The 11320-nt window shown below is 33.5% G+C and overlaps 1 protein-coding gene and 1 long non-coding RNA gene across 3 annotated transcripts in view; one reads left to right on the forward strand and one right to left on the reverse strand.

The window, feature by feature from the left end:
* Window positions 1–1555: 1555 nt before the first annotated feature.
* On the reverse strand, window positions 1556–6640 carry LOC141454903 (uncharacterized). Its single transcript, XM_074129603.1, has 2 exons — window positions 6489–6640; window positions 1556–2140 (listed from the first exon to the last, which is right to left on the reverse strand). The coding sequence occupies exons 1-2, from the start codon at window positions 6498–6500 to the stop codon at window positions 1736–1738; spliced, it is 417 nt and encodes a 138-aa protein (XP_073985704.1). The 5' UTR covers window positions 6501–6640; the 3' UTR covers window positions 1556–1735.
* LOC141454906 (uncharacterized) overlaps window positions 4394–11320 on the forward strand; it is a 92182-nt gene continuing 85255 nt past the window's right edge. For both annotated transcript variants that reach the window (XR_012459029.1, XR_012459031.1), the window contains exon 1: window positions 4394–4653. This is a non-coding gene — a long non-coding RNA (uncharacterized lncRNA). The remainder of the gene's footprint in view (window positions 4654–11320) is intronic.

An 11320-nucleotide genomic window follows, 5' to 3' on the forward strand; every position in this document is an offset into this window, starting at 1 on the left:
CTTCATATCCTCGTAAGAATGCAATGAAACAAGGAACTTTACGACTGACTAATGCACTTTTTATGTAAACGTTAAAAGTGATTGCACCGGATTTCGGCTGCAATTAACTTGCTATCAACACCATTAATCCCTGTTTTTCATTAAGCACCATTAAAACCATTTTATTGAGAAACAATCTATTATCGCCTGGAATATCTTTGGTTCGCTGGTTTAACGATCATTATGTTGCTGTGACGATGAGCCAAGAAAACGATTTTTAAAACGTACTGTCATATCCCATACTCAACTAGCGCGGTCTTAATGTACATTCTGGCTCCAGGTGGGTCATGGGGTTAGTTCAATGATAGAGGAAACGAAACGTCTTTGACAGGATCTTCGCCTTCTGTCCAGATAACGCATGATGAAGTTTCTCACAGTTTCATAAGCTCATCAGCTTGATCTTCGATATACCCTATTATTGTTCACGTTTTCATAATAATCTGATGAGTGTGAAACGTGATAATAATAGTGTTATAGTTCGTTGTCTGTGTGTAATGATTGTTAAGTATAAAGAGCACAGTAAGGATCTATAATTGGAAATAGATTTAAAGCAGGTTTGCTATTACTTCTATTTCCGAATTTACATTTTGGTAATATTTCAACAAAAAATATAATATGAATGAAAATGGTCATCATTAAGGGGTCTGAATGAAGTATGAATGAAATGTTGGATACCAGGTGATTTGTATACCTTTTGTCGTTTAATCAACCCTTATGCTTAACTTTTTAAACTATAAGATTTTGTTGAATAGAAATTATGAGTGAGTTAGACTCGTAGTAAGGTAATGTGATGGTAAAAACAGATTATTCTCTCACTCTTGGAAGTGACGTCATGATGTTCGGTTTGACTTTCATCCGGAAGTGCTTCAAAGTCGAGAAACGAAAAAAATCTGGTGTGTGGGCGCCAATTTTCTCTGATTGCTATTCTTACGGTTCGATTCTAGTTTCGATTTTTTTTGTAATGTTAATTGATTTCAGTTCTAGGAGGTTCTTATCATGCATAGATTTCAAAGGGAAGGTTGAAAAAATAATAGTTTGAGATTCACACCTTCAGGAAATATTCTTCATTTCGGTATTGCAACATTTTCAATTCTCACTAGTAATGTGCGGATGACAATAAGGGGTTAAATGGTACTTTACAGCAAGCCTGTCTCAGTCCTTTGTCCTGTATTTGGAAACCGCTCTTCAGAAACTTCTCAGTGAGGAAACTTTTTCTTCTCCTTTCAGCCGGATACGGATCGTTCCGTCTCCAACCTTTTAGCTTAGGAACGACAATAATCGTCCCCCCTTCACTTCTATAATAATCGACTTGGAGCGTTGATCTAACACAAATCGACTTCAAGACAAAGATATCCCTCTTCCCACATAAAGCCATAAAAATAAATCTTAAAACTCTACGTTTTGTAATCATGAACATGATAGTCTTGATTGTCGTGATTTGAAGAAGTTAATTAATCTGTTATAATTTAGCAGGTTATAAAAAATAAAAAGAAAGATTTAAAGAAAAAAAAAAAAAGAAAAGAATACTGTATGGTTTATTGGGTATAAAATAATTTTATATACATTTTGGTAAAAAGTACAAAAAAGGGAACGCTTGCGGACTTCTTAAGGTGGAAGAGGAAGTTGTGTTTGATGGTGGGGAACGGAGAGCCGTATACTAAGAATATGGTGCAATGTACTGGTGGCTTCAAGAAGTTTACCACCAACCACCTTTGCCATAACCTCCATAGCTGCCTCCGTATCCTCCGTATCCGCCCCTCCAGCCGCTTCCATATCCGCCTCCATAACCTCCGTATCCACCACCATAGCCTCCCTTCCAGCCGCTTCCGTAACCGCCTCCGTATCCTCCATAACCTCCAAGGCCACTATAGCCTCCCTTCCAGCCGCTTCCGTAACCGCCTCCGTATCCTCCGTATCCACCATAACCTCCAAGGCCACTATAGCCTCCCTTCCAGCCGCTTCCATAACCGCCACCATATCCGCCACCATAACCTCCATAGCCGCCTCCGTAGCCTAGACCTCCGGTCCAGCCGGAATATCCGCCGCTAAGGTAGCCGGCATGTACGGCCGCCAGAGTGGCTAGCAGGACTGCTGCTGCTACCTAGAACATTTAAAACAAGATTTTTTTTTTGTATGAAGACTGGGAAAATCCAGTGTTGCCTAAGTAATAAATCAGAACTGTGTCACCAAACACTTTCTCGGACTTAAGGTGGGTACATACACTTTTTCAGACACTGGTGACCTTAAAGGTTATTTCCGGCGAACACTTAAAAGGGAAATCCGCACGAACACAATACCTACTCTTAATAGAAAATGTAAACATTTAGTTTCTAACAATTTGTTTCCTAAATAATTTTAACCAGTGCTGCAATTATTTCTCGCAAACATTTTTAACTTAATTAATACAAAAAAAAACATCAAGTTTACTTTTTAAGTGTGGCAGCAATGATTGCAATCACTGCATCCAGTAATGCGCACCGCTTTTAAACCAGATAAATTTAGAAATACTCTCTGGAATACTAATTCAGTTTTAAATTTAAAAAAAAAAGCGACCACACAAATATTTCCCAAGCACTCGCGGAGGGGGCCCTGTGAATTAACCATTTTAAGAACCTCCTCACTTATATCACTGAGTAGAGAATAATAAATCGATTACTAATTGTACAGTGTTGCAGCTTAAAAAAAGTCTATGATAAATAAAAAAACATATGACGTGTACACTTAGCGCAGTTTACGTAATTATATTTTCTCGGAACTTAATACTAAAATGTATTTCACTTCAACATCATGCGCTCTCATTTTAAAGGTACCATTTTCGACCATAATTCGCCGAAAGTACAAATAGTAAACGGAAACACTTTTACATATGTGTGAATTTATAAAATCATACAAACTAACATGAACAGAGATTTGTAAAGACCAATATTTTGGGCACAGGTGACCTCAAAAAAAAAAAAAACCTTTAAAATCTCAACATCGTAAATTGGACGCAGATCAATAACAAAGTTAAGTAGGTCTAAGTAAAATGTCATGTTTTATCAGAATAAATATTTACAGTGTTAATGTTTTACAAAATAATAAGTAACTTTGTTTACCTTTTACTGCTAAAAGTCCGTGAATGTCAAAATAATTACAAGTTGAAGCGAAAGAAGGTTAAGTTTTAGAGCAATGATAATAGCCTTTGTTCAATTTGTTAGGTTACGGATGAAATTGATGAACAGGAAATTAGTGATTGTTTTTCTTAAAATTTGATTAAATAAGATTAACAGCATTTTTTTTTTTAACTTCTCTTTGGTTTTCTGCGGATGAATATCAGAACTTGCAAGTTTTATCTACGAGAAAATAAGAGAGTAGGAATCTAAATTCGTCTAAAGAAAATAGGATCTTAGAAAAAGTACTTAGAAAAAAAAGGTACTTAGTCTTAGACACACAGGATCACCAAAACCTCAGCAAATCTAGGAACAATTTGAAGGCAACCCAGAGAACAAGTGAAGTTTCCAATAAGAGGTCTAATCAATCATCATCATCAATAAATAATAAGTGAAAGATTTAATAAAATTTCGTCATAGAGAATGCAAAACCATCACTGCCTCACTTTATAACATACCTAATACAAGTTCGTATGAATGACATTTAGAAAAAAAACCTACTTAATCCAAACATTCTGGAAGGTTACATCATGGTTAACACAAAACTTTCAATTTTGCTGACAGCTGATTTTTTTTAAAATAAATAAATTATTATTCCTTTCTCTTACTTGTACAGGGGTATTGCCAATGTGAGGGGGATTCGTATTTTCAGGTCTATTAAATCCGAAACAGATATTTGCAGTTACGTTAATGTTGTTTGAACAATAATTCCAAAATGAAAAATTGCGGAACGTTCAAATTCATTTGAATAGTTGTAAAAAAAAAAAAAAAAATGAGTAAACATTTATTGAAATAGTGTCATTTTATTGATTCGATTTTTTTTTTGTTCACGATTTATCTCAAAAAAATCTGGAAACAATCGATTCAGTAAAGTGACATTACTAGTTGGTTGATTCTGTCCAAAACCTTGTTTCCAATGTTGATGGTGGCTTCTAGAATCAAATTCGAACTCTCTGGTTGTTTTGTTTAGGAGTTTCGCTCAACGCACGTACATTCAAAAATTTATCAACAAACAAAAATTGGGGGACTCAGGGGACCTTTAAACGAACATTGCCTTGAAAAATCGATATCGAAAATCGGACCCAAATCACAGTGCTTGCTCCTGACTATTATTGTTAAAGAAAGTAAAACTACTATCAGCCGGACTTTTATATTACATGTATCTTGTAATTTTTAATAACTTGAAATACAAATGACGCAATAAATACAGGGAAAAAAACTACTTGTACATTGACCGCTCTGTTTGTACGTATTACCAAAGAGATATTGAAAGTAAGGTTACAATGTGTAAATGTACTAGGTTATCTTACTGACACACCCAACACTAACATAGGTGCTTTATAAAATGACCCAATGTACTCGTGTTTATTTTCTTTTTAAACAGATTAAAGTGCATTTGAAAACATCCGCCGCTTTTAAAAAAAAAGGAAGCTTTTAGAACTTCGTTAGGATCACGTAATGATTAGTAAGTAGAACAATAGTTCAACTGTTTCGATAATTTATGTGTGTAATTGATGAAAGTGAAAATGTCGCTAGAACTTTTATTTATTTTTTTGCTGAAATAAATGCGGGTAGATTAAATTTTGTATTTAACAGGATTGTGAGCAAATATACTCTGGTCGGTTCCATCATAAATTAAAACTAATTCATAAAAGTATCTGATAATATAAAGTCGACGTAAAGATTAGGGTTTATTTCGTTAACATGTTTACGCAAACATGTCGAGTTAACAACACTTGATTAAAGCAACTTTAAGTGATAATTACGTACGTGGCGTATAATTTTCTAATTTGAAAACATTAGAACGCATTTTTTTGTTTTTTGTTATTGGCAATTACAGCTGTTGAAAAAAATGTGTTTTTGACTGAGATACAACGGAAATAATTGTTCATTGAAATAATTGACTGATATCGCTGAAATGCGATTGTATGCTTGTAGTCTCCGGTCCACTATTTACAAACACTTAGGCATAGTGTCGCGTTACAAGTGTTTGCAAATTTTAAGGTCTTATTTGCCCGTAAACAAATTACAGAGATTTACTCAAATGAACTCCATTTCAGTATAGCCTCTTATCTTTATTTCGACTCTAAAACTAAGCCAAAAGCATTTTTTTTTAAAAGGAAATTATATATATATATATGAAAGTTATAGATATAGTCGGACATACGAATTTTAGGAAAAACCGTAGGCAGCATTTTCCCGCACAGAGCTAAGTCCAACTGGTAAAGGTGTACTTTCAGTTGCGGAATTTTCTTGGAAATTATTAATGCTGCAGCAGAATTAATGCTGCGTAATCGTATTCAGGTGGTACCGGAAAGGAACGTTAGAGAAAAGCCGATTATCCCCCCCCCACCACCACCACTAGAAAGGCTCTTAAACGAGTTTCCCTGGATTAATGTGACAAATAAAAGTTTAGGCTATTTATGTGCAATTAGAGTGCCAACTTTAAGGAAAGTTATTGCCTTAAAGAAAGTGAAAAATCCCTTCTACTTCCGGCAGAGGAATGGCGTCTTTAGGCAATAACAAAAATTTCAGTTTCAATGATTTTTTTATTTTGTAAATATAATTTTTCCATTTTAAATATCAATTTGAAGGGCCTCAGAAATTATCTCAAGAGATATTATTTCTGATAAAATGCATAAACATAAGAATATTAATCAAAGTTCATGGCCAAAATTTCGCATTTGAATAAAATCAGTTGTCCGAATTTCTGGTTGTTATTTATTGGATAAATTTTTCAATTATTTAGAAATTTCTCGGAAATGGCTCTTATGATATTGTTTAAACTTTGTATAGAAATTGCCAACAAATAACTAAAAATTTCATTGGGCATCAGTTTTCCAGGAAATTCGATTAAGAAGAATTGAAAATTTAACGGCGTTTGAAGAAAATTTATTTTTGGAACTTCGAGAACAGCAGGAAGTCAAAGTGTGTGTCCATATCAGAGTTCTTTGTTTGCCGATTTAAAAGATAAATTTTATCTTATTATGTGTATGTGTTAGGTTGACTTCCGGAAAAATTTGTACAAGAAGGGTTTCAAGAAGGAGAACTTCCTACTCTCGTCTTTTAGAAAGGTTAAAGGGACACTTCTTTCTCTGCGGCCTAAGTAATAGTGACGTTAGTGATTTAGTAAAAAAGCAAGGTTTAAGAAAACATTACAGGCTAAAAGAACTGCAGTTTTAAAGTCTTATAAACTCAAAAACAACTAAATTGTATAAAAGTTTATATAAACAGTTTTTAAGGTTAAAATAATTAGTCTAACCAAAAATAAATAAAAGTAAACAAAAGCAGAATACATACGTAAGATTTCATGGCTGTAGATGTAGGTAAATATTTGACGGTGGTTTGTCTGTTTGTGTACGCTATATGATCGGACGCCCAGACTATATATACTCGACCAACAACCACTAGCCCAGTCGAGAGGTGAGGGTAAAAAAAACTACAGAGTCCTTGGGTGTCCGGGGCTTGCCTAACTTCCCTTGGGATCGCGAACATCCCCCTCTGTTTTTGTTTGTATTTTTTTTTTATTTTTATTGTCTTTAGATATCTCAATGTAATAATAAACAGAAAACAGCATAACCTGAACACTCTTCTTTACGTGAGAAGGGTAGGGAGAGGTTATATTTCTTTATTTTTTCCCTTCTTCGCCTACTCTAGTTACCACTGTGGCTGAACTAATCATTTTCTTACAGAATTATTGGGAACATCAGACTGTTCGCATGGTCAATGCATAGTGTAAACATTATTTTATTTTTTTTTTTAGCTTGACCTATTTTTTATTTTGTAAGTTTGCAAATGTTTTATCACGTATTTAGGTTATTTTCTTTTTGTTTATTAGCAAGGAATTAGTCAGCTGTTATAATCGTATTTTTACCGCGTAACTGAAGTGCGTTTTGAGCGGGAGATTTTATTTTATTGGCTGTAGTAGTGTTTACGTCCAGTGTAAATTATGTTAGGTAGTATTTTTCTAATACATAATGTATTTTTTTTATAAAATAAATGTATTTGTGTACATTTCTTTCTTTTTCTATTCTTTCTCTTCGCAAGAGAATGTATTACCTGCGTTTTTGAGTACTTATCAGGAACTCCTTAAAAGTCCCAGAGTCAGAAAATGTGGTCTGGATAGTAAGTCCGTCAGGAAGTATGTATTTATTAACAATAACTTGAAAAAGGTAAACATCGCTGCTTTTACAATATCGATATTTAATTTAGGATCGAACAATAAGCTTTTTGGATTAAATTAAACAACCGGAAGTGCTTCGTACTGAAATAGTTTTGTAATTTTTAGATTTTTCTAAAAAAAAAATATTTCCGATTTAGCTCACTCCTTGTTTGCATGTAGATCTGTAAAGCTTTTAGTTGGAACATATTTCCCAGGTAAATGCTGCTTAAAGCTGTCCAGGGGGAGAGGTAAGATTAAGCTTTTCTTTAGAGTGTTATTTCAGGATTAATGTGCAGCATAATTTACTAATAGCAAGTAAATAGGTTAGTAATTTCTAAATTTCAAAAAAGTAACACTTTGATTTTTAGTTATTTAAACTTTTACACTGGTTTAAAACCACTGGCTTTACAAGTTCCTTTTCTGTACGTAAAATAAACAGTTTTTGAAAAATTGGTCAATGAGGAGGTTCGTCTGTAGTTAATTTGTGTTTGTGAATCATAACACTAAAACGTAGATTTCGTTTTAGCGGTAACATGAGTCCCTCCCAGTACGTGCTACTAGAGTTTTGTTCAAAAACGGTTATCCAGGAGTACCAACTTTCTAAAAAGATTTTTCCCCATTTTTTGTTTTGTTTTTTTAATTTTCCCAAAACCAAACTATAGAAATATACCTCTTTTTCACAAAATAAGAAGATATTCTCTGTTAATAACCAAACAAACAAAAGATATTACTTTCTTTTCTTTTTTTACGCTGACCTTGAACAAAATAATATAGACTAAGAATGTGTTAGCTGCATAATAGATTGTTAAATAGAAATTAACCAAAGAACATTAGTTTTCATTTTCACGCATTAAATAATTTACTTAGGTGCTTAGGATCAATAAAAACTATGTCGTCATCTTCAGTTCTTATTTATTTTGTTTATTAAGTCGACGTTTCGGCCTTAATTAGTCATTTCCATTTGATCTTATGAAGGAGTACAGGCAATTTTCTTGGATTTTTATGCGTAGCCATGGAATCCTTTGAAATTGCATAAATCAGGGGAAATAGTTTTAGTAAATTCGCACTTCCGGTCAAGAGCAATTCTACAAACTCGATACTATAACTATCGAAATGTTCCCCCAATAATGGGTAAGCAAATGTTTGGATCATGTTACACTAGAATAGCGCTTCAGAGAGATGCCTAACCACTTCTTCCTGAAAAAGAAGAGGTATTGGGAATCGTTCAAGATGGACAGACAAATGTACAAACCAAAAAACACTTTTCATTTTCACTCACGGAACCACAATATGGATATTTCCGGTGTAAAGTGGAAATCGAAAATTTGACACCATCATCATACTTCCTCTTACGTAGTGCAGCAGTGACCATGGACATAAATTGATAGCAAAAAGGTGAATTCACAATAAATAGTTCCTCTGTAAAACTACAGAGATGGACAAATATTTAGTCATGTAAAACAAATTTTGATTTGTTAATCATTATTAAAATTAAAAACTTTAATCGACCAAAATTAGTTGATTGAATTAAGCTCCAAATTTAGTTTTAACCAGTTTAGACGATTAAATTTTTATAACCACAACTTTGCCAATGGTTGAACCAAGATCAGTTACTGAACCAATACCACCCTAGGTGAGGATATCCTTCTACCGAACGGGTACTTCATGAACTGTGGTTAGGGCCACTTCTCCACTTAGTCCATCCTTTTATTTTGAAAAAAAATTGTCATCACTTTTTTTGGAGTAATTTAAGCCTCTTTTCTTTCAAGGATGAAGTCCCCTGTAGGACAATCTTTCACTCACATTTAATCATGTTGACGACTCACTAGACTTATACAGGACTATCTTACCCTCACATTTAACCATGTTGACGACTCACTAGACCAATACAGGTCCACCTTACACTCATATCTAATCATGTTGGTGATTCACTAGACCTATATGTATAGAACTATTTTACACTTATATTTATCATGTTGGCGACTCACTAGACTTATATAGGACTATCTTACACTCACATTTAACTTATTTGTTACCGCGTCAAATGTTACCTATTTATGTACTAGGCTTGTTTTTACCATTTTGAAACATTATTAAACAATTGTCAACATTGTTAAATGTGAGAGTAAAGAGTGAGTCGTCAACATGTTTAAATGTGAGTGTAAGATAGTCCTGTATAAGTCTAGAGAGTCGTCAACATGGTTAAATATGTGTGTAAGATAGTCCTATGTAAGTCTAGTGAGTCACTAAAATGGTTAAATGTGCGTGTAATGTGGTCCTACATATGTCTAACGAGTCACCAACATTGTTAAATGTGAGTATTACACCTATATAAGTCTATAGAGTCGTCAACTTGATTAAGTGAGAATGTATAAACTGCATTTATGTTTACAGAAATTGCCACTAGAGTTCTCCACCTTATGGAGCATAAAGTAAGCTTACAGCCTATTTAATGGCGGCTTACAAGTCTACAGTATGCCCATTTCTCTTAGGTCTATTTCACGATTAAACAATACAAATTCTGAAGTTTTTTGTTTCTTTTAACGATAATTGTGTAAAACATGAGGTATCGTGCCAAAAGAAATATTATTTATCGTATTTTAAAGGGAAATTTTTTGTCTTGCTTAAATCGAAAGTTTATCAAATACCTATGGGAGAAATGTTTGGGAAAATTTTTTAAATTAATTATTTCATTGAAATTATTACGTTTAAAGTAGTGGCCAATCATAGCGTAGTAGGGTTGCAGTCTGTGGGCGGGTCACGCCCACCTCTAGTGTAGCCACGCCCCTTCCAATGGAAATCAGTTATGGGCTGGTCAAAGCGTACTTAACAATGGCGCTGCAACACCTTTCAATTGTTTTTCTAAATCTTTTATTATTTTCTCATGTTTTCTTAACTTTTTTTTTTTTTTTGTTATTTTAGTAATAATATTAATCTTACCTAGGTATTGAGAAATAATGCTGACAAATTATTCGGAAAATATAAAATTCGCAATTTTCAAGAAATTTTGTATTAAGTTAAGATCGTTTTCGAATAGTTTTCGCCAATATTCGACAGTTTCACTTCACTTTCTCATGAAAAGAATCTCCTATGAACACTCACATGACTTTTTCTTACCATAATTTACGAATATAATTGAATTTTACTGTAACTTATAATTGCATTATAAAAAGAAAAATGAGATCATTTTAATAATAATGTTGATAGAATGCGACACATTCTCTCTGAACCAAACTATTAATTGAGCAATAAGTGCAAGCCAAACTGACATTTAAGGCTTAAGTATGCCATTAGATCAGCTTCGAATGAATCCGTTTGGCAAATTCATAGTAAATTACAGGAAAAGCCTTTCTTTAAAATTGCACTTCCGGGGTATTGATTACCTTTCTTCTTGGAAGTTTGGATAGAAATTTAATAATCAAATACTTGGAGGTAATAAAACCTTAAAATATCTAAAATGAAATTAATTCTTAATTTTCAGTTGTAAAGAAATGGACGGCCAAATTTAAACGAGGTCGTTAATAGTTACATCAGTTATTACGTAGTCGGATGCCAAAGGCATTAGGCGTAGGTGACTTCTGGACTTTACTGAAAGAAAAACCCAACGCTTTTCCGAACAACCTCCGAATCATAAGCTTAGTTTAGAGGTACCCTAGATGAACGAATGATCTTCTAACAAGAAAATGCCTTTTTTAAGATCAAATACTGCCCTAAAACTGCAACCAACAGATGGAAAACATCAAGAAAATTCAGGGAAAATGCTTATCTAAAGGCAGAGTTTGGTAAATTTTACAACTGAAATAGAATATGGACGATGAAAGGCTAGCAAATTGATTTCTTCTTATCAAAAGTAATTCAGCACAGAAACTATATATTCCAAAGAGGTTATATATATGATCTTGATATTCTTTTGTTATTTCAAACAATAGGAAAAAAAGAAAAAAGGTTCACTATAACAGATATGATCTTA

The sequence above is a fragment of the Rhodnius prolixus genome, unplaced genomic scaffold (assembly GCF_049639745.1).
Source record: "Rhodnius prolixus isolate KJV_2025 unplaced genomic scaffold, Rpr scaffold_15, whole genome shotgun sequence".
NCBI classification, from domain to species: domain Eukaryota; kingdom Metazoa; phylum Arthropoda; class Insecta; order Hemiptera; family Reduviidae; genus Rhodnius; species Rhodnius prolixus.